We start from the raw sequence: 24119 nt of genomic DNA, 5'->3' as shown, positions 1-24119 counted from the left end.
TTATAGTGGCTATCATGAAAATATGCTATGAAGGCAACACTGGTGACTGAAATGGTGGCTTACTGTCTATTAAATAACACTGTTCTTGTAAGCCAGGTCACAAAATGGTGCAAGAAAAAACAAAAAACACAAAAAATGATTGGGATACAGAATTTGGCTTCTCTGGAAATAGTTCCCATAAGCAAGGCAAACTCATGATATGGAGTAAAGAATGGTTGAAGGGAAACACAGATTTAAAAGCAGTCAGACTTTGTGTCCTCCCTTTTGCCTAATGTAAGTTAGGCATGGAGGAGCCTTTGGAATGGGGGGGGGGGGGGGGCTAGTCCGGCTCCCCGTTATACCTATCGTTTTGTGCACTGGTGACTGAGCACCTTGTATGCAGATTACAACGGGGGTCTTCTTCCATGGGGTATCCAGACTGGCGACAACAGGTCTCCTTATCTGGGGATGATGCACTGGATTGGTCCCACACTTGGATGAATTGTAGAAGTTGGGGCTGCATACTAATGATAGTAGTTTACAACTGTTCCCCTTGAATAGGATGGTGTGAGACATGGAGGATCTTCCAATCAGATCTGGGATTAGAGTGGAAGAGACATTAGATGTTTGGGGGTGCAGGCAGCACATTGTTCAAGAGCCCAATATTTACCGAGTGTAGGCAAGATGGTGGATGGTTTAAGCAGTTCAGCAGATTTTATGAAAAACGTTGCCCTTTTGAATATGGGCAGGATACCCGTTGTGAAAATGGTGTGTCAAGATGCATACACGTTCTACATAACGCGTGTTATGTTTCTATGGACGTGTTCAATGCCTTGATAATTTGCTGGGTGCTTTGGTATGAGCTGGGGAATGCAGTCATGTGAAGCTGGATATACTAAAGCTACCTTGGGTGGGGGGGGTTAAGTATCGCTCACATATTTTTGCAACTGTATGTGATACGTCGTTCATGAAGCTGGGTCCGACCCTAAATTGGCAGAAGGCACATTTGGCTGCTACCTGCTTTCAGCACACATTGCTGGAGTTGGTTATAATAGGGTGGGGTGTTCCTCGTAATGAGCCCCACCTTGTACGCTGTGTGGCAGAATTGTGGCTCACAGTTGGAGTTAAGATTTTGAGGAGGTCCCAGTTTGCTATAGAAATTCCTCTCTGGTCTCTACAGCCTTTTAAAGATATGGAAAAGGGAATGTTATTTTGTGCCTAGCAAGATGAGGGATGATTGGTGGATTCATTAAGTTTGAACTGGCGCAGAAATATTTATGGTTGGGAACAGGGCAATTTCTACAATATGCTAAGGTGGCAATGTGGTGTGCTCCATCTGGACCACATTCCCTCAAGCCCCCACTGAACATGTGGTTATGCAACAATTATTGGACATGGTGGGATGTAGGAAACTAGTAACTATTGTATGCAGCTCTTTGTACAAGATAGAGGGGGAGACACATGAAGGTTCGTGATCTCTGGGAGGCCCGGAAGGGCTTACGGAAAGTGAGTGGTAGGGCATGTAAGCAAGTTACGATGATATCCCCCAATACCCGTTTACAGCGAATACATGCTTTTACTTGCATAAAATGCACCTATGCTGGCCCCGATTTGTCCTCGGAGGTAGTCTATGTGGTAGAAGGAGTTCGCCTGAACCAGACCTTTTGCATATGACATGGGTGCGCCCAAGATTGGACTGCTTCTGGAATGAGGTGGTAGAGACTATGAAAGCTGTGTCGGGCACGGCTATGGTCTAGTCTATAAAAACAGATTTGTTAGACAAAATTCTGAAACAGAAACCATGCAAAATGAGGGTGCAGATAAGGGCATTGGGAATAGTCTTGACAAAAAGGCATATTGCCATACACTGGGTTGCTCCAGGGGTCAGGGAGGTGGAAGGATGTATTAGAATGGACACTGGAAGACGAACATCATACGAAGGTCACTTGAACAGATGGCAGGTGACAGAGGACCTTGCCCAATGAGCAGAAATGTTGAGGAAAATAACCGATCCTCCCAATAGAGGACCTTGAGTAGGGTAGCTATAATGGAAGAAAGTAAGCACTGCCTGTGAAGAGGGACTGGTGCACTCCAGGGAAGGAATTAGAAACTTTACTATAATGAAGATGTCCCTGGCCAGTGATTGCAATGTGTAAAATGTATATGCAACCTCTCGCTGAATTGCAGCACTGTTCTTGTTGTAGGAGTAAAACCCCCCCAAAAAGTTTTAAAATATGAACTAGAATCGTTACAATTTTATACATTTGAAAAGGCTATGCAGTTTTGCATAAACAGTTAAAATCAGTAAACTGCTTTGATTTCGAAGGCAAAGATTGCTTGACAAAACAATTCTTGGTCAAAACCATTTTAAGGACTGAACAGAAGTATTATTTAATAGATATGAAAAATGTTGTAATTAGTGGATGTTCAGAAAACTACAGCTAAAATGTGCATTTGCCTGTTCTAGGAGAATGGTGGGCAACATAGAAAGTATATGGCAATACATTTCTTAAAAATTCGCATAGTGCAAATCCCTGAATCAATAGGCAAATGCAGCCTTAGAAGAATACTAATAAGAACAGGACTACGTGCTAAGACACCTATAATGACTAGATGCAGATCAAACAGATGTGTGATTTATTTAGGTCTCGCCTAGCGTTGTTGCGCACATGCGGAGCTCACTCGGCGAGATTGAATGCAAATGAGTACTTTCAGTAAAGAGCTTGAAGTCCCGCCCCTCATTTCCATTGGCTGATGTCACCGTTTATGCTAAACAGTGGCCAGCCATTGGAAATGAGCTATGTATGTTTCCTCCCTTTGGCTTTTTGTGCCGCCCCACTTGGACTGGCTCGCCTGCTTTCCTTTTGTCATAAACGTTTTCTTATCTTTATGGGGCAATGTGTTCTAAACACATGGCCCCATAAAGAAAAGAGATCGGCTGCAGCGCGGTCCTCTTTCACTTTCGGGACTGTGCTTGTTATGCAAAGCAACTAAGGCTTGCAAGAGTGGGCTCTGCTGGAACGAGCCCCTTGATGCGTGTTCATCTTAAAGACCAGGGCTGCCTCTCAGATGCTGTGGAGTGTTGTGAGCCTGACTGCTCCATTTCTACTCGCTTTGCGCTCTTGCAAAATAAATAAAAGGTGTCTGTGGAGTAGCTGGGCGTGGAGAATTGCTTGAAACAGGGGTTCCCTAGGAGCACACACCATTAAGCTAGCTCAGTGGGCTGCGCGCATGCTGCAGAAACCTGTGTTTCTAACTCACAGGTCATGCACTCGAGTCCCAGCAGGTCTGTCTGAGGCGTTTGTTATTCAGAGCGCCAAGAGGCCGTTCACTTTGCGCGTGAGGCAGCATCCGGTATTCCACGGCAATGGTGGAAGTGTGTTACAAAGCGCCAACGGTGCCTTTCAGCCTCTTCAGAGCATTATAGTAACCTGATCACATACAAAAGGCACGGAGAGAGCCAGGGTATGTGCGTGAGGCTCCATGGCAGTGGGGCACGTGTGTAACAGAGCGCCAATGGCGCCTTGCAGTCTCCTTGGAGCACTATAGTAACCAGATCACATACAAAAGGCACCTAGAGCCAGGGTGTGCGCTCGAGGCCCCATCCAGTATACCACGGCAATGGTGCACGTGTGCACCAGAACACCTGGTTGAGGAGTTGCAGGGTTTATTTCATGTTTCATACATGCCAACATTTTACAGCTGGCAAGTGGGAGATTTTAAAATAGAGGTCACGGGAATTTCGTTTACCCATTGGCTTATACCATTAAAGTAGTAATTTTGGGCGGAAGACGCTAAAATATATCTGTTTCTCCCTTCAAAAATCAGCAGTCTGGTCTGCGTGTTCATCCGAAAGAAAAGGGCTGCCTCTCAGATGTTGCGGAGTGTTGTGATAATCTACGACCTCGCAGAACAGGACGTGGGCGGTATATCACGGCTCAGCCTGACTGCTCCATTTGTGCTTGCTTTGCGCTCTTGCAAAATGAATAAACGGCACCTATGGAGTAGCTGGGCGTGGAGAATTGCTTGAAACAGGGGTTTCCTAGGAGCACACACCATTAAGATAGCTCAGTGGGCAGCGCACATGCTGCAGAAACCTGTTTCTAACTCACTGGTCACGCGCTCGAATCCCAGCAGACCTGGCTGAGGCGTTCATTCTTCCTAGGTCTATCGCTGTGAAGTTGAAACACTTGTTATTCAGAACGACAAAAGGCCATTCACTTAACTGTTGTGTGCCTTTGGAAAGGCCACTACAGCTCCTTCTCTAACACTGGGTTAGAGTCTGAATGATTGATTCTGCAGAGGATAAGTTGAAATTCTGAACGTCCATATACACAGCTGTTGCATTCTGGAAGTTGTAGTTAGTGCTTCAAAAATGAAGGCCCCGCATTGCAATTGTGGGGTGATAGAACTGCAGATCTGGGCCTGGCAGGCAGCGTACGCCTACGTCATATCATGGTGGCTTTTGCCCAGAGAATCTGCCTTCCTTCAAGCCTCAAACAGCGCAGATGGCGCCTCGGAGCCGGGGTGCCACTGGGGTTCGACGGGTGATGGATGGGTGATCAGAGGCGCTAATGAGCTGTGATAAAAATAAGCCTCTGTCTGGTGTGCGACGCATTCTTACTCCGCTGTCGTTGGAGTAGCGCCTTGGCGCATAGCGCTGATTTGGGATTGGGGAATCTACGTACTCCAGATGGTTCAAACGGAAGCGTTAAGGTAAATGGGGTGGTAGTGGGAATGACGCCAGTATTAATGACAGAGGGATCAGTTACCCCTCGCCCCCCACCACCTGCATGCTGAACACACCAACCCCTGAGCCGGAGGTGAACTAGTGCATTAGGCCAGTGTGAGGAGAACCTCCAAATGACCGAAAAGTGGGGCCAACGCTGTACATCGGAAAACACAAACGCCTCGCTTCGAACCATTCAATTCCTAACCAAAGCACCAGCGAATACTTCCAGAAAATCCATTTCTCACATTGTTTCCTCGAACGTCGCATACCATTTAATCCTAGGTTATCAAGGCCGTGCTCTACTTCAATAATGCATCGTTTAACTGCTTTCCTTACCACATGATTGTGAATGGACAGATTAAAATTCAATTTAAATGGGTTTTTGATCAGAAACGTGATTTTATGATATATATATATACACACATCTATATATCTATATCTATATCTATATCTATATAGATAGATCTAGAGGCAATGAGTTTGCTTTAAATGTAATTGTCTCTACAAGTAATGAAGCACTCTAAAGAATAGAGCGTGTGACCCAGGAATCAAGCAGAGTAGGGGGTTCAAATCCTGTCCGCAGAGGAGTTCCTGTGTGGGTGTGAAAAAGTAAAACAAGCATTGGCATAGCCAAGAGGTCTCTCCTTCGGGACCTTATAAATGTTTAGCAATGCAACAGTTGATGTTGTTGCACCAAGGATATTGTGCTGCATAACTAAAAACGTATAAGGTCCCAAAAGCGATACCTATTGGCTAAGCCAATGCTCTCAGCCCAAACCCCCCCCCCCCCTCCCAACACTTATTTTCTTTAATAATGCCTTTTAATTTTTTTTAAAGGCATTGCCATTTACAATGTCAATAGCTCAAAATAATGTCATTGCGAGACCTATTGCATTGCAAATACTTGTTTATATTTACTACGGTTAGGTTTCAATACAGAAATGCTTTTCTCACATCCATTTAATCAGTTATGTGCAAATTTCCTCATTTTGATTTAGATCAATGCCTGAATTAGAACTTAGCCAATCAGTAGGCTTTGCATGCAGGCGTTAGCTATTGTGAACCCGCCTTTTGTACTCCGCGCATAAAGACTGGGCAGCTAGTGTGCTTCATTATCCACATGCAGTCAAGCATAAACAGCTGTTAATTGACCTTCTCTTCACACATCCATCTTTTGGCTCAGGGTATAGCTGTAGAAAAAGTTCACACCTGCTAAAATCCTGTGTACAGGGCAGCAGTTGCATATTTTAAATGTAGAGACCCTACACTATTGGAAACCAACAAATCTCAATATTCTTTATTCAAACAACCCCATCCCCCCAAAAGTAATAGACTACTGCGGGATGAAAATACTCCATCGCATTTAGCTGGCAAAGTAGCGATTGTTTTTTGTCTTTTCAGCAGATGCGTGCCTGGCTTAGTATCGTAACTGCATGTTAGGCACTTGTATTTGGCCATGCTCACAAGGGTGAAAAGCACAAGTGTTTCCTCACCTGATTAATAGGTAAAAAATACTGGCATTTATGGGCAGCAGGTATAGCAGGAGAATAAGTAGAAGCAAAGACAGGTTCCTACAGACAGGGCAAAAGCAAAGCAAGAGAGTTAGAGTGGAAACTAGACAGAGCGGGTCAGAAGAGAAATAGTGCGATTTTGTACGTGGTTAGATGTGAACCAGACCGGTTTTAATGATTTGAAATGCCCAGAAACCCATAGCTAAATCTGCTTATTAAATGCAGCACTTCTAGTATATCATGAGAAAACACCAGTGTGGAGAGCACCCAAATTGCAGCTACAAAGAAGGCTGCAGTAAGGACATGATGCGGACACAGATCACAACACCACCTCAAGATCCAGCTGCCACCACAGTATCCCACCACAACACAGAATGGCCCTATGGAGAACACTTGACTGCTTATGCAAATGAAATGAAGCAACATGATGCACGTGAGAGAGAAGAGTACCAGGCAATCCTCCACCGAAAGCCCACGATGAAGTCAGGCTTACCCAAAGCTGATTACACACGGCATTATCATCGTTAATTTCTTCGTCTTCCTACAGGTTAAACGACACAAACAGGAAACATTGCAGGATGAGGTCAATGTGGTTATTCAAGAGTCGATCACTCATATTCCAGTTGTTAGAGCTTCACTTGTGAGCATTATGCACATACAAGCTCCAACAACCACGAACATGTCTGTACCGCACTGTGCTCGTTGTGGGGATTACCACAAGCTAATCATCTCTTTTGAGGTCACGTAGGTGCACTATTTTTGGAAAGGCTTTCCGCTTTAGAGGTCACATGCATCATTCCGAGTAATCAGGGAGCGCAGTAGCCACAAGAGACATTCTTAAAAGGATTGCACTAAGCAAACGAACACAGAATTTAATGGGAATAAAAGCAATGATGCTCTATTCACTCCTTTGTAACTAAACACACTATGGCTTCTGAACCCACATTGTGATGCATAGAAGTGCTATTAATCAGAAACTGGGACCAATAAGCCTCACTCTAAACCAAAGGCATTTTGCAAAAAGATCCACAATTGTCGGCATGATTGATACAGAACTGCTGATCAGAATCAGTGAAGTTTGGTTGTTTACGTGGACATCAAATTAAACAGATAACTTCCTTAAGGAATATTATTCATTAGAAGCTACAAATGTGTTGTTCACGTTATTCAAGTGCTGACAGAGCAAAAAAATGAAATAAACGTAGTTACCACTAGCAGTTCCAACACTACTACTCTATGAGAATGTCTTAATGTTGACATCTTGTAGCAGCACTAGAAGGAATGCTACCTAATTTATTTAAGTAAAAAAAGCAATCCATGAAATTCTCAGCCAGACAGACTCTTAAGGAACTGTGCATATTCCACTGTTCAAGCAAATGATAACATTTAAAAGCAGGGGGAATCACATTGAAGTATTATATACAAAGATTGATTTACTTAGTTTTGTTGTAGTGCCTTGGTTTAGTCACTGTAAAAATCAGAGCCCACTCTTCTCTTATGGGTAACTTCCTACCTCTCTGGGCATAGAAATTGAGACAAAAACGGAAGTGCATCTGGAATCTAAAAAAGGTATAATGAGTCTGCCTTACTTTTACTGATGAGTCAGTCCTGCAAGACTGGCATTAACAGAAAATCGCTTCCAGATGGTTCGCTAACAAATCTCCAGGGCTGATTGGATGACAGAGAACCAGTCACTAGGTTTCGCCAATTGGGTGTTGTCTAGGTACACAAACGTCCCTTGGTATTGCAGCACTATCATGCTGGTGTTCAACCAGAGGAACTCCACTGAACATAGGTGGGTTTTAGGGCTTCAACCTGGCCCCCACCCCATATTGGAGGAATCTTTGAATGTAAAGATGACCGTTTAGGGCCTTGGAGTGTCCCAGTTAATAAGGTTAGCATCTTCTAAGCAGACACATTCAGAGGTGGTTTCCCTGTAGTCCACCAAAGCAGAACTGGTTAAATGTACAAATCATTTGAGTGAGAGAGCCATGTTAAATTCTCAGCTTGAATCTCGTATCTGTTCCTGCCTAATGTGGCGTATACATGTTAGAACTAAGATACTAGTGTGGGCAAGCCTACACAAAGAAATCAAGTCTCCAAAGGAACCATTGAGAGGATGACTAAGATGTCCCCTTCTGACCTAGTCGATGCTCCAGGACTTAAATACCATAAGCATTAACATATATGGAGTGAATTATACCTGCAATGAGGAGATCTGCATCTTGTAAATGTCCAAGAACGTATACTTTACGTGTTGGTGTAGTTTTGTAGCTTGAAGAATTTTATGAGATTCACATGCTGTGTATTATTCTGCCATCTAGTGGTCGGTTTCGGAATTGGTCTTTTTTCTAGTTAGTGGGCGTCGACATACCACCATTTGGTGTCCTCTTGGGACGTCTATGTGCTTCCTCCGGAAGCTCTCACCTTTGGTCTCCATCTTCGGATTTATTTATTTTTTTCTTCTTTTTTCTCCCCTTCTCCTCTTCTTCCTTGGTGGAGGAGAATGGGTTCACTAGTGAATCCAGAAAATTCTTCAAGCTGCAAAACTACACCAACAGGTAAGAAACTATATGTTTTGCAGCGTGAATATTTTCTGGACCCACATGCTGTGCATAGATTTTGTAGGGGTTTGTTAGTTCTGTGGTGGCTGGGTTGAAAAGGAGCGTTGGTTTGAATAGATGTTGCAAGACTTTTTCCCCTACTTGTGCTTCTTTATTCATTTGGAAGTCCACGCAGTAGTGTTTTGTGAACGTGTGCACTGAAGACCATGTTGCTGCCCGCAAATGTCTTAAATCCGAGTATTGGCTAGAAAGGCTATGGTTGCCCCTTTCTTGCTGAGAGAGCCCGTGGAGCTCTTTGTAATGTTTGTCCTGCTGGTTTGGGGCACAATTGTATGGCTTGTGTAATCCATCTTGCAATTGTGTTTTTGGTTACTGGTCTTTCCCAAGAAACTGTTTGCAAAAGATACAAAGAGTTGTTTTTCTGTATTCCTTTGTTTTTTCAATGTTAACACATGACTGCTCTTCTAGCGTCAAGAGTGTGCAATGCTCTTTCCACTTGTGTCTTTGGATTCAGGAAGAAACTTGGTATTTGTATGGATTGGTTTATGTGGAATTGTGATACCACCTTTGGCCTGAAGTGTGGATCTGTTCTTAGGACGATTCTGTTCATGACAATTCTGTCAGTATGTATTTGGAAGTAGGGTTTCTGTAATGTTAGTGCCTGTAACTCACTAACTCTACTTAGTGACTGCTGCTAAGTGAAGTTTCAGTGATGTGTAGGTTAGTTTACTATGCAGTAGATGTGTTAAGTACTTCAGAATGGTCTTTTCCCTTCTGATTTTTTGGGAAAGACCTTAGGGACACCATAGAGTATCTTTTCCATCTTGCAGTGTAACGTTTCCTAGTGGCCGGCTTTCTTGCTTCCCTTATCACGGCCATTGTGCTTTCTGGTAGTTTTAGGTGCGCAAATTCTATGTCCTCAGGAGCCATGCAGTGAGGATAAGGCTTTCCGGTTCTGGGTGGAGCACTATTCCCTCTTGCATGGTTATTAAGTCTTGGCCGTTTGGCAATTTGTGAATTGACCCCGAGATATCTCCATTATCTCTGAGAACCAGGTCTGCCTCACCCATTATGGGGCAATGTCAATCATTGTCATGTGGCTAATCTTGCATTTGTTAAACACCTTGTGGAGTAGTGGTATCGGGGGGGAAAAGCATAAGCAAATATCCCTGACCAGTTTATCCATAGCGTACTCCTAGGGAGTGATTGCAAGGTTGCCTGAATGAGCAGCATTGGCATTTTGCATTGTGGGGTGTTGCAAAGAGGTCGACTTCTGGTGTTCATTTGTGAAAAATGTTGAGTGCGTATTGATTCATCTCCCACCTGTAGGATGATAATGCTGGTCTGCTCAGTTTGTCAGATTCTACATTGTCCTTTCTTGCAGGTGGATTGCTATTATGTTTATGTTCCGTGGGCTTGCCCACATCCAGATTGCTGAGCTAGAGTCTAAAGCGCCACGGTTTGCATTCCTCCTAGTTTGTTTATGTAAACCATGGTAGTTATGTTGTCCATTTGTATCAATTGTTTTTCAGTACTCTCTTTTTGAAAGGCTTTTAAGGCTAGGAACACTGTCTTTAATTCTAGGATGTTGATGTTGATGTACTGTAGAGCTTCCTCCTGAGTTCGGTCCCCTCACTGAGGTTGTTCATGTGAGCTCCCCATCCGATCTGTGAGGCATCTGTCGTTGTGGTCACTGATGAGGTTGGTGGTGTGTGAAAGGTCTCCCTTTTGATATGTTCTGTTTGTTCCATCATGCTATTTCCTCCTGTATTTTCTGTGAGACAGCCACTAGATCCTCCCAACTCCCGTTGCTTGTGATCATTGTTCTTTGAATTAACTCATGTATAGGCGAATGATTGGGATTAAGTGAATGCATGAAGCCAACATCCCTAGTAGCTTCCCCACTATACTCCGTCGGAGTTTGCCCATTCCAGTATAGCCGCGTCTATCAGTAGGGCAATTGTTCATTTTGCTCTTGGGAACACTTTCCCCACTACTGCATTTATTCTCTCCCCCAAAACAGTTTTTCTTGTTCTGGCGAAGATTTCTCCAAGTGTATGGAGAAGCAGAGTTGGAGTAGTGCATCTATTACTTGGTGTATATGCTGTTTGCAAACTCTGTACTTGTTTGCCCTTACTAACCAGTCATCTAAGTACGGGTATACATGGATTCCTGGTCTTCTTAAGTGTGCAGCTACTGCTGCTAGACACTTTGTGAACACGCTTGGTGCAGACTTTAGTCCGAATGCTAGCACTCGGATTTGGTAGTGCGCATCGTTGACTACAAATCTTAATAGCCTTTTGTGTTTGTTGTTCATGGGGGATATGCAAATAGGCATCCTATAAATCCATAGTAGCTATATAGTCCCCTTCTTGCAACTGAGGTATTACCTCTTGCAGGGTCGTCATATTGAACTTTTGAGTCTTTATGAACTTGAGGACCCTCAGATCCAAGATCGGACGCAGCGTTCAGTCTCTTTGAAATTAGGAAGTATTTTAAGTAATTTCCCTTTTCTTTCCTTGTGTGGTACGTGCTTCATAGCTTCTTTCGCTTGTAGTTCTTGTACTTCTGGAAGTAATAGTAGATTCTCTTTTGGAATGTACTATCTTCCTTGGGCTTGTGTGTAGGTGTTTTGACTAGTTCTATGCAGTAACCCTACTGTATATTTTTGGAAGAAGTTCTTTAGTCTGCCTCCTACTGGTGTAGAATGTTCGAGGAACTATTTGTTTGATGTGTCTCTTTGCGTGCACATTGATGTTTCTGGAGTGAGTGTTGTGTTTGGAATGCAGGCATTTAGATGCTGTGGGAGCTCCCCCTCTTTGCGGAAGGCCTCGTCCATAGGGGCGTCCGAAAGGATTGTCTTCCTTGTTGATATTGCCAATTTTGTTGCTGTCCGTGTTGTTGCCCTTGGTTTCCCCCTTGGTAACCTTGCTGGTGCGTCTGATGCAAAGTTGTAGGGTGATGGCCCTCCTTGAGGGGGTGGTTCCTCAACGTATGCCACCTCTGAATTGTTGAGCCCCAAAGATCTTGCGGTTTCGTTGTCTATCCTTAATTGTTTCAGCGTGTCGTCCACCACGCTTCCAAAGAGCTGTTACCCATGGAACAGTGCATTCAGTATGTTCTGCACTTCTGGCTTGAATCCTGAGATCCGCAGCCATGTGCGTCTTCTTTCTGTGATGCCAATCATAATTTGTCTGCTTGATGTTTCTGCTGCATCTATGGCAAATTTTAAGCATTTATTTGCTATATTCTTCCCCTCCTCTACAAAGTGGCTTGCTCTCTTCTGGTATTGTTCCGTAGGTGTTTCAGTAGACCCTCTACCTCCTCCCAGTGTTGGTATGTATGTCTTTTAAGCAAGGCATTCGAATTGGCGATAAGCCATTGGTTTGCCACAATTTGACATTTCTCCCCATAAGGGCCATTCTTTTGCTCTCCTTGTCCGGTGGTGGGCCAGTAGTGGTAGTACATTAGCTCTTTTCCTGGCCGTGGCTGTTATGATTTAACAGCGGTCCCCAACCCCTTGATGTAAATAGTGTCTTTGGAGGAGTGTTTCTATTTTTTCTCTCCCCTAGGCATGACTGCCTTACACGTGACGGTCTTCTTAAATGCCTCCTTTCCCTGGTCTAGCTCATTTGGCAGCATAGGAAGGAATTGGTTCCTTGATTGTGTAGGCATTAAAGTCTCGAGCAAAAAAAATTACTGGGTTTTCTTCTTCCAGCTGCACTCCATAGGTTTCTGTTGCTTTCTTGATGACCTGGTTGTACATACCAATGTCGTCTGGTGGGGTCAGCCCTCAATGGTTAAGTGTTGTCGAGGTCTGGCCATTGTAGTTCTTGAACCCCAGAGGTTTTAGATCCCAGGTAGGTTTGTGCGTCCTCTTCGAAAAATAATTCTTCTTGTTCCTCTAAAGGTTCGGGCGTCCCTCAGCTGTATTTTGAATTGCTTCAAGCTGTTTTTTGAACTCCTTTTTGCGTTGCAACATACTGGCCATTTCTGCTTCCAGTCTCTTTCTCTTCTCGATCTCAGAAGCATGCGTTTCGGTGTTAAGACTTTCTGCCCTTCTTTGCGGTAGATGGCGCCTTCTCTGCTGACGCGGGCGTCGGGCCATGTTTTTCAGGTTTGGACCCCTCGTCTTGACGTTCATGAGTCCTTTCCTTGACAGTCTTACGACATCTTGGTTTTTCTCAAGGGTCTTACCCGTTACGGAGTCCTTGTCTAAGGATCCTATGGAGTGTTTCTTTTGGTGCGCATCTGCAAACCTCAAGTGCTTAGACGCCGATGCTCCATTCGAAGCCCTAGAGTCGGTTTTTCTGGACTCATCTACTTTATTCGTGGACGACGGTTCTCTTACCTCTATCGAAGCTTTCTTTTTTTAACTCGATGACTTGGATGTCCATGTCTGTGTCGCACTCTGGACCTTCTGCGATATAATCCTCTTCCTCACTGGAGAGGCCTAGGTCCTGTAGCGATGGTGATGTGCTCTGGCCCTGCATGTTGCAATTGGTTCTGCTCTAGACTTTTACCCCCAACGTCTTCAGGGTGAACGCCGAACACGTGTTGCAACCTTCACTTCGGTGATCCACTGGGTAAGCAGGGGTTGCAGACTGGATGTTGATCCTTCTGGGCGTACGTTTAATGACAATTTCGGCAAAAATTGAATGGTGGTTTGTCCATTACCATAGACAGGGAGCCCCTGCATGCGTATTATCCTTTCATTCGTTGACGAGGTTTCGGTTTCAACTTTCTGCGCTGTCCGGCACCTCGATTCGAAGTACAGTACCTTGATTAGTTATTCTTGAAATTATTTCCTTATTTTTCATGGATTCTTCACTCCAAATCTTGGAGCTTCTTCCGTAACGACCCAGCCCCAACGGCGTAAAAAAAAAAAAAAAAAAAAAAACTTAAGATGGCGACCAAAGGTGGGCGCTTCCGGAGAAAGCACGTCGACGTCACAATGGTGGTATGTCAATACCCACTAACCAGAAAACAAAAAAAAACACAAAAAAAAGGAGAAAGACAATTCTGGACCCAACCACTAGATGGCAGAATAATACACAGCATGTGAATCCAGAAAAATTCACGCTTCAAAAAACACCCATTGCCCGAGAGTGATGCATGGAATATATTGCACCACCTACATGAGACTTTCAAACATGGTTCAGAGGTTGCCTGGACTCCCTTAACTTGTTGAAAGTCAAGCTGCTTGAAGCACATAATAAACCTTTGTCATGCATAAAAGCCTACTTGCAACATTAAATCAGTCACCTATGAATTGGGACTTGGAGAATACAAGGCTTAGAGGCAATATTTGTAGAAGCGAGACATGCAAAGTATGTAACTTGGCATGTCGCTGCAGCAAAAGACAAAAGTGCTATTTATTTACGTTAAAGCTATCTTTTCATTTGCAAACACCTGATTTATGAATAAAATCAATATTTTAATAAAATGTTAGAAATACACTAAACAAACTTGATTTTTTTTCATTCTGCTAGTTAACAGTTAGTTGCAAAGTTAGATTTTCACAAAAAATATTTCAGGCATGATTCACAGAAAAAAAAATTCAATGCCTACGCCTACTACGATTTACAAGTTTACCTTAGTTGGAACTTTTGAGTTAGGGGTCCGGCTGAAGCCTTGAGTTTTGGCACCAATGTACCAGACCTGTGGAGCTCTCAGGGGCCAGTGTCCTGCTTGACCATAAAGGATTTCCATCGCCAGAAAAAATACTAAGCCTAAAGGTAAAATGATGACCAACCTGCACACCATTGTGATCAGCCTTAAAGTGCTGCTAGGACACTGTCACTTGGACCCCATAGACTAGCCTTGCCTCTGGCCTTTTCCATTGTTTCGATTGAGTTTTTTCTTTAAAGATAAAAAAAAATCCTGATCCCCAGTTAACCAACTACCATTTTTTGTTTTGGTGTCATTGGAATTTAAGTCTTTTTGGAATGTTATCTTGTTAGACTACAGGTGCTCCTAAAATACCTTACACTAATTTTCTGAGATTACCCCATTACGCACTGCTAACGAAGTCTGGTGTTTAGTACTGAAATCTGCATTTTACTTTGGTACTGGCTTACTTCTTTGCTGGAATGAATCCACGACTCGTGTCTCTATTAAATAAAGCTCCTCACATATCTAATACCCGAGAAGACTAAGAAATTGAAGTCTCAAAATGAATAAGATTTATTGTTAAATTATATTCAGGAATAACCTATTAAAACACTATTTTACTGGTGTAAGAGAAAATTATGAAAAGGGGATACAAATTATTCAAATTGATGTGTGATTTGGAAGTTCACAGATGTGATCAACCGACAAAAATTATTGCATGCTTACTCTTCACTTGGGACGTCTTGTGCCAGATTTAGATGTAGACTACTACTGCAACTCAAAATACCAAGGGTCAACTATAAATTCATTAGGATTGCTGTAAAAATGTTATTATTTTATTAACAAATGCAATGTTATGCATGATGTTACTGTTGTACTGGTTATAGATTATGTAGTTTGAGTCCAATGTTTGTTCAAGGGCCTGCTTTGAAGGTAAGTATGTTAGCTAAACACAAGATGGATAAGTGAAACCTGGGAGGAGCAGAACAGACGGTAGGAGGCAACTTCATAGGTTTCTCTAAATGGAGATATTACACATTCAGATACCACTGCATTGCTACATACCTATTTCAGATACTGGAGAGCTACAGCATGAACTGGTGCAAAATTGTTCAGAATAGGACAGAAATCAAACCTCTGGTATAGTGGGAGGAAATGTAGAAAAATGATGTGGTAAATCTAGCCAGTCATATCCTAGTGGTCTGAGCCACGGTGGTTGCCAACTGTAAAATATCTAGAACTTTTAGTTCAGAGAAATGATTACATTAAATGATAGGTCTAGACATATTTATCTAGGTTCATTGAATGCATTGTTCACCCAAATGAATCTTTGTGCTAGGAAGCAAACCAGAGAAGTTTACAGAATGAGTGAACTGAAAATATTTTTAGTTTAATTCTGCAGCAACCAGCTAAAGAAGGTCTTGTTTGTGCACGGTTCCATCCAGATGCAAAAAGGATGACCGGACTGAATGTCTGCCAACGTGTCTATATTTACCTTCTTTTTAAGGGACTGCTCAAGTTCCTGCCGCTGCGTGTGGATGCTGCGTTCTATAATCGACACCTTGCTGTACTCCTGCTTTTTGTTAAGCCTGTTTTTCCAGTCTTCTTCGCCGCTCTTCTTCAGCAGTGCCAACCTAAGAAGGAAAAATATGCCAACCTTGTAGATGCCTCGTTTAATATTCTTGGTCTCTAGGAGCACTTATGTAACAAAGAAGCATTAAATCACAGAACATAAACATCCAAGTATTTACACCTCCACGTCCAATAAAGCAAAGGAATGTAACCCCCAACTGCGCAGCTAAGTCCATCGTCTACCTATTCACTCAAACATGGATTACTCTCCGTTAAAACTTCATAAAATCTCCAGTCAAGTCACACATTGTCACCATTTCAATATCTTGACTATTCCAGGAATAATTTCAATATCAGGACTTCCAATCTAGCATTCTCTGCAAAATATCCAGAAAAATTCATTTAATGGCTCTGTATTAAATTATATGCATTTTTTTGCACTTGTCAAACTGTTACTCAATTGAATTTATGGGAATGGATTGGGAAATATTACTGTTACACTGATCACAGAACGCTTAAGTTTGTGCACTTCAGCCCGTGACTAATCAGTGCACAATGCAGCAAGACCAAATACTGCAAGGCGCATTGAAACTGCATAGATGTGGCACCTACAACTAATATGCCCAGTGTTGCATATCCTGCAACCAACATATCCGCATGTAAAGCAACCGCACTTTCCCAATAGTGAGCAGCCTGTAACTAGACTGTGGACCAAGTTCAACCCCAATAGTAAGCCTCACATAACTGTACCTGCCCCTCAGACACCAAAACCGAATCATTCACTTTGTTTTAATATAGCCCGTCTGATTTCCAACATGTAGGACAAACATCAAGGAAATACTTCACTAGAAAAGTTTGTAGTATTGGCCCCCGTCAGCACAAGTCAAGCTTCAAACAAACACTGAAAGCCTACTGAAAGTGGTCCTTGCTCCTCGACTAAACCTCATAATGGTAATCTTTAGAGAAACCGGGTCGATTAACACCATTTAAAGGTTCCTGATCAAAGCATGCATTCGAAAGACCAGACTGTCAAGAACAAGGGAAATGCACCAATTGCTTCTAGCCAATACCAGACAAAACTAGGGCACAAAAAGGAGAACAACCTATTCAGTGCATCACAACCACGTACAAACAAAAGCTAGAGATATGTTGTACTCCTTTCTGATCACATAGGTTTGTGACATCAAATATTCAGATCAATATAGTGCAATTAGATAGCAGCCAAAAATAACTTTGGAAACAAAGAACCAATGAGGACCACCTCCTTTCAGGACAAAAAAACATCAACCAGAGAGTGTGAACAGAGTTCTAATTTACAAATATAATCGGCCTGAGTCGTCTGCATGGGAACAGCTAAAACCAGATTACGGTGCTTGTGTGATCAAGTGGATTAGCTAATCAAACTGGCACTGCCAGCTAATTCACCAGTAGAGAATCTGACCACTAAGTATTGGAATGGACTCTCTGGATGCCTTTAGAAAAGGTAGCAGGTAAAATTATAGTGTATACAACAACCAGTTCCTTTTCTTCTCTGGAATGTAGTAGGAAAGACATTAACGTGCAGCCCTGGTCGACTCAACTGTAAAATGCTTGTCAAAATGGAGGCGATTCAATGGGAAAACGTAAATTGCTCCAGAAAGCAGATTGGATGTTCAGGAACCGTGGCAAGGAAGATGTAGTGAAAATCTTTTGTTCACACCTATACAGTACAACTTAAATTAGTTTGAACAGGGTGTCAACCTATCAATGAGGAATGATCAGCGAATAGGCACTTATTACCTATTCTAGGCACAAGTGCAAACCTTTCTGCACCGAAAAGATTAACATGCAAACTCATACCATTAGCCTTGGCCTTAAGACCAAATGATAAAGTTGTGCATAAATGTATTTTTGATTCACCCCTTCCCCCGTACAAACCAGGGAAAATGTAAATGGTGTGTTAAAAAAGAGAAGCGGAACACTACACCGTCTAACCTATCAGAGCAAAGAATTTCCTGGCGGCATCACTGCTAGAACCCGTGCTACATTCAACATGTTTAATCCAATACTTGATATATGAACCCGTGTCTTTTTATAGTAAAAAACCTAAATTAAATGGACCAGTTTATTTCCTCCAGGTACCAATTACCTGATAAAAAGAAATTTGGTACAGCGGTCAATAGTTTCAATGTTGAAAAAGGGTACTGCTAACATGAAAATGGGTCCTGCTGACACCAGAGGCACAAACTTTCACACACAGATATTTCAGAGTACCCATATAGAGACATGGGATGGAAACGCTGTAGCTAGTGTGATGCATAATTTGAAGCTGTACATGGCTGTAACTTTAGTGCTGCCTCAGGCACAAAAGGAGCTTTTAGTAGCGTAAAGAGGGAGAGTAAAGTACTCTATACCATTCATTGTTATTTACCTTCAGAACTTATCTTAACATCTCTACTAACCATACATCTACATACAACTGATAGAAATGCCAGAACTTCACAAAAAGGGCATCCAGATTATGAAAGTGCTATAAGAACATATTAATGGCTCAAGGCACTATACAAAAGCTGATAACCAGTTCTACTCTGAAGCATAAGTGAGACAGAAAGAGTGAAAAGCAGCAATTTAGTAATGTTAACTTTTTTTTTTTTTAATCAATGCAAACAGTAAAACTATTTTGCCACAAAATGGAACATAATGAACCTAGTTTGACATTGCAAAGACACTAATAGTAACAAAACACTTCCCAGAACCAACATTTTCAATGCCTGCTGCCTTACTGCTTTTTTGTCATCTCCAAGAACACAGAAGTACTGCATTGTGAGACTTCTTACAGTTTGGGATATCCCTTAATGTGATCATACCTCTAAACAGTCAACACGGTAGCCCTGGAAGCCCACGAATCAGCAAAAAAGATAATTATATTCCTTCATCATCTCACATTCTCTTGCCACGCTTAGAAAGCTGCTCTTCAGGCCCTTTGCCGGTTAGCTGCTTCTGACAGTGTTGCCACATCCCTAAAACAGAGGTGAGCGATCCTGAAAGTTACAATCAAGAGCAATAGTTTCTCTCAAGTGTGTCTTACTCTACAGTTCGGGAAATCTGACCACTTTGCCCAAATGATAAAGTACGTGAACCCCTTCTTTTTTTTTTATGTACAATCTAGCTACTCTTCCTTCAACCTGCCTTAATGCTTTTATGCAGATTGACACATACATTTTTCTCCTTTACTTGCCCGGACTCTATCTTCCCGCTACATGCACCTCAACAAATGCAAGAGTGAACTAATTTTCATCTTCATCCCTTCCCGCGTGACTCCTCTCCTACACCTATCTTCCACCATCTCCTTCTGCGTACAACCCCATGATATCTTTGACCCTTTCATCTTCTCAAGCTGGTGGACTGCCGATCAACTGAATGATTTAGACACATTTTTCATCTTCCTGTGAAAGGTTTGTGGGCGGCATCATCATCCCTGCAGGAACAGACAAGTGGCACCATACTTGAAGACTTACGTTCTCTAAATCAAACAGTATGGTCCTTGTAGCAACTAGAGAGCCATAAGTCTCTAAACAAACCCCTAAAGCATATAGCCCGTAAGGAGCGTATAGCCCGAAAGGAGCGTCTGCAACTTTTACTGCACCATAGGCCTTGAACAACCTTATTACAGATCACACCTTGCTGCTCTCCCACATTTGAGTAAGTAAACAACCTATGTGAAGCTTGGCCCCTTTATTAATGCTGCTTCTGCCGGAGGAGCTTCCAAACGGGCTGAGATGCGATTATTGCGGAGAACAGGGACGACCTGTCCAGACGGATGCAGCAAGCACATACCATGCATCTACACAAAACGTATGCCGCAAAGTAAGGGCAGCATACTGTCAAAGTGGACTGCATGTTCGAAGCCAATCCTGCGGTTTTCTAATGCAAAGATGGCCTTTGAACCTTATCGGAAGCATAAAAATGGAAATTAGATCGACAGGCAAATTATATGCAGCAATCAATTAATTAATGAATTTTCCTATGAAATGGAGACACCTTTTCTGAATACCTCCCTATCATGGAGGTCTGTGAAAAGGTATTATTAAGATAAGATTAAATTCAACAAAGTATCAGGTTTAATTAACAGTATGGTCTCACTTCAGCCACAAGCCATATCTAATGTAAGCCAATTTGCCGTTTTGAAATGAGCTTTCACAAATGTAAATGCCAGTAACAAAAACAAAAACAAAAAAAAAAGGACAAGTGTAGTCAAGACCGTAATGAATCCGGTCTTCGCACATACGTGTCTAAAAACACGGCAGAACATTAACCTATGTGCTGCACGTAATATAAATTACTGGTGAAAACTGAATGCCGGTTTCAGTACTATACAGCATTAAATCTAAATGTTATCTGGGATTTTCTGGCTTAGTTTTGGAAATATAACACTCCCCTCGGCAAGTATGACTGTGCAGACACTTAAAATCCTTTAACCTGGGATATTCAAGTACACACAAAACACGATTGGTAATGCCAGAGCGCACATGGGAGACGACGCTTTTACTTTCAAAATGAATTTCAAAACAAAGCGGCTTTAAGCGCCAGCAGCGATTCTGAATGTAAATAAAGTGTTTACAAAGAAGTCAGGGCCTTCTCTCTCTCTCTCGGAGTCCCTACTCCATCGTCCCTTTCCCGAATCTCACAAACTTCAGCGTCTACGCCTAACAGGCACACAAAAAATAAATTTAAAAAAAACTCGTTCTCACAGGACTCCATTTCAATAAGAAAAACTCATTTTTGGTGTAAGGATGCAAACAGAATGACGCAATTAACATCGACGAGGTGTAAACGAAACTGCAGTAAACACTTGCAAATGTTTTGCATTGGTGAACCAGGCACCCGTGTAAACATCCATGCCACACAAAAACAAAACAAACTTTTTTTTAGATTTTGTTTTATCAGAATCACACATCCACACACACACCTACACCTACTTGAGCGACACAAAGCTTGACGCTTTTAAAGTTATGCATGAGGTAAAACTTCTGGAAATTACTTAAGAGGGCAGGCCCGCAGGACACGTGCCACCAGCTGTCAATCAACCCCTGCGCCAACAGACTCCCTTCAAACGCCCCACTTACCTGTCTCTGATGGACATCGCTTTGCCGGACAGATCGATCTCGTCTTCGTCTTCCGGGGTGCCCCCAAAGAGGGGGGTCGTCTGCGGAGTCTCCCCTGGCAGTTCTTCCTCCGAGGGCAGCGCCGCAGCGGTCCGGCAGGCGCCGTTTGTGGTCGGTGTCCCAAAGAGCCCGTGAGTCGGATCGTCAAACTCTGCTGGTGGGGAGAAACGCAGCATTAGCACCGGGATATAAATAATCGCACAGCAAAAAAAATCATGCACTCATTCTTGTGCCGCTGTTAACCCTGCGCGGCAGCGGCAAATCAGCTGCCACCTTCCGACTGCAACAAAAGTAACGCTTGGACTGCAACGGGCTCCGATGCCCAGCGCAACGCAGGCTTCCAGGAAAAAGAACAGCTACAAAACTCAAACTGATTGTAAAAGGCCCAGCCAAATGGAAGTCATGAGCTGGCAAGCGAACTAGAACACTTCAGTTCACGTAAGTCCTTCACTTTCAGCAAGACTATTTAATCAACCGGGTTTAAGAGTGCAAGCCAACTCTGGTAAACTTTCAAACACCACTTTACCACGGTCGACACATTTGGTTCGATAATAGACTGCTTGTTAAATCCAAAAAGCACAGTAATGTCAAACGAGACCTGGATGGTACTGTTTGCTGTGTATCAGAAATGATGGCACACAATCTGCCAAGTACTTGGAGACGAGCATTGACAAAGCCAATAGGTCTCCCTACACAAGAGCTATTCGCTTTGCCAATATGTTTTAGCCATGTTGTACACCAGCTTGTCTGCTGTTCAGAATGGCTAAAAGTTAGTGGCATAAAGAGAGTGAAGTGTCATAAGTGGTGTGTCAAGGTGTAGGGTACAGTGTTTATAGGGTGTCAGAGTGGAGGGGCATAGAGAAGGGTGGAGTGGCTTGGAGGGTGCTGCGCAGAGTGAGTGGCGTGGAACAGAGTGCAGTAAGGTGGCTTGGGAGGCTTAGAGCGTGCTGCGCAGTATCCTATAGTGGAGTACTGCTGAGTGGCCTAGAGCGAAGTGGCGATAAGTACAGTGGTGCACAGTAGATTAGAGTACAGGGCTGTGACATGGCGTAGAGAGAAGCGTGCAGTGCAGTAGAGTGCTGTAGCCTAGAGTGCAGTTGAGCATAGTAGAATGGGGTACAGTGCACTGGCACAGCATAGAGCGGTGCAGAGTCGAGCAGAGAGGCATAGAGTTGAGTGGTGTTGAATGCTGTGGTGCATTGTGGATGAGTGAGGTAGTGGATTACAATAGAGTGGTGCAGAATGCAATGTTGCAGGACAGTGTCACAGAGTGCAGTGGTGTAGAGTGTAGTGGCTTTGAATAAAGTGGTGTAGAGTGCATTGCCGTAGAATGCTCTGGTGTAGAATAGAGTGCAGTGGTGCAGGGTAGATTGCAGTAGCATGGAGTGGCTTAGATTGGAATAGCGCAAAGTGGAATAGAGTGGCGTAGAATGTAGATTTTTTGAGTAGAGTAGAGTGGGTTGCAGTGGAATAGAATGTCCCAGAATGCAGTGACAGAGTAGATTAGAGTGTTCTAGAGTGGATTAGGTGTAGATTGCAGCCATGCAGAGTAAAGTAGCGCAGAATAAACTGGCATACAGTGCATTGTCAGAGTGCAGTAGAGTGGTGTGGAGTAAAGTGGTGCAGGGTAAAGTGCAGTAGTGTAGAGTGAAGTGATGCAGAGTAGAGCGGCATAGAGTGCACTAGCGTACAGTGGTGCAAAGTAGAGTGAAGTAGTAAAGTTCAGTAGCAGAGAGTGCAGTGTTACCCAGTAGACTGCTATAGAGTGCAGTGGTGCAGAGTAGAATAGAGTGGCACAGATTGTTGCAGAGTAGAGTATAGTGGCGTAGAGTGCAGTGGTGCAGATTAGATTGACAGAGTGCATAGAGTAAACTGGTGTAGAGTGCATTGGCATACAGTAGAGTGACACAGGGTAGAGTGCTCTGGCAGAGTAGTGTAGAGTAAATTAAAGTAACAGAGTTGCATAGTGAAGTGTGCAGAGTGGTGTGGAGTGGCGTAGTGTAGAGATGCATAGTACAGTAGAGTGGGATAGAGAGCATTAGCACAGAGTAGGTTAGACAGGATTGAAGTGGCGTAGTGGTGCGGCGTAGAGTGCCATGATGGAGTGGCCTAGACTAGAGTGGTGTAGAGTGCAGCAGCGAAGAATGCAGTGGTGCATAAAAGAATGTGGTAGAGTGCATTGGCAGAGTAGAGAGGCTGAGTTGTGTAGAACAGAGTGCAGTGGCAGAGTAGTGTGCAGTAGCGTAGAAAGTCAGAGTGCAGTGGTGTATAGTAGAGTGGCAGAGTGTAATGGCATAGAGAGCAGCACAGTGATGTAGAATAGAGTGGTGTAGTATTGCAGAGTATAGTGGTGTAGAGTGCAGTGGTTAGAGCAGAGTGGCGCAGATTAGATTGGCGTAGAGTGGATTGGCAGAGTGCACTGGCATACAATGGAGTGGCACAGAGTAGAGGGCAGTGTTGCAGAGTAGAGTGGCAGAGTGAAGTGGCACAGATTGTTTGAGAAAAGTGAAGAGGCGTGGAGTGGTGCAGGGTACAATGCAGTGGCATGTATACAGTGCATTGGCGTAGAGTGGCATAAAGTGCAGTGTTGCAGAGTAGATTAGAGTTGCGTGGAGTGGGGCATTGGATTAGAGAGGTGTGAAGTAGTGCACTGTCTCAGAGTGCAGTGATAGAGTGGAATGGGGTAATGTGGAGTATGTATAGTAGTGCACTGCAATTACAGACAACATCTTTAATTGAAATGGTAATTACATTTGCGCAGATATACAGTTTTACTGATAAAAATATACAGCGCACAAACAATAGTGTGGAAATGTCATTGGTGTATCAATTTGTTTTAAAGGTAGTAAAATTTGTTTCCACCACACGTCATTTACCCCAAAATGTGAATTTCTTGTGCTTTACTAATTTGGATATATTCTGAAATATCGGCACAGTTCATACACAGATTTAAGTTTTGTTGTGTGGTAGATAAAAAACGTACGGCCTTTCTTCGGCACCCCAC

The 24119-nt window shown here is 43.1% G+C and overlaps 1 protein-coding gene across 36 annotated transcripts in view; it reads right to left on the bottom strand.

Annotated features, from left to right (window-relative positions):
- The window catches only part of SVIL (supervillin), a 635411-nt gene that overhangs the window by 198125 nt on the left and 413167 nt on the right, over nucleotides 1–24119 (bottom strand). For 14 of the 36 annotated variants that reach the window (XM_085631809.1, XM_085631813.1, XM_085631820.1 and 11 more), the window contains 4 exons: nucleotides 21077–21269; nucleotides 15895–16033; nucleotides 6716–6763; nucleotides 6205–6282 (listed from right to left, as the gene is read on the bottom strand). In XM_085631809.1, the coding sequence (XP_085487935.1) occupies nucleotides 6205–6282; nucleotides 6716–6763; nucleotides 15895–16033; nucleotides 21077–21269 (458 nt within the window). The remainder of the gene's footprint in view (nucleotides 1–6204; nucleotides 6283–6715; nucleotides 6764–15894; nucleotides 16034–21076; nucleotides 21270–24119) is intronic. The other 22 variants (XM_085631825.1, XM_085631819.1, XM_085631798.1 and 19 more) reach the window with 7 other exon arrangements.

This window comes from Triturus cristatus, chromosome 10 (genome assembly GCF_964204655.1).
Source record: "Triturus cristatus chromosome 10, aTriCri1.1, whole genome shotgun sequence".
Taxonomy (NCBI): domain Eukaryota; kingdom Metazoa; phylum Chordata; class Amphibia; order Caudata; family Salamandridae; genus Triturus; species Triturus cristatus.
The sequence above is the reverse complement of the archived record's forward strand: the minus strand, read 5'-3'. Positions and strand labels throughout refer to the sequence as shown.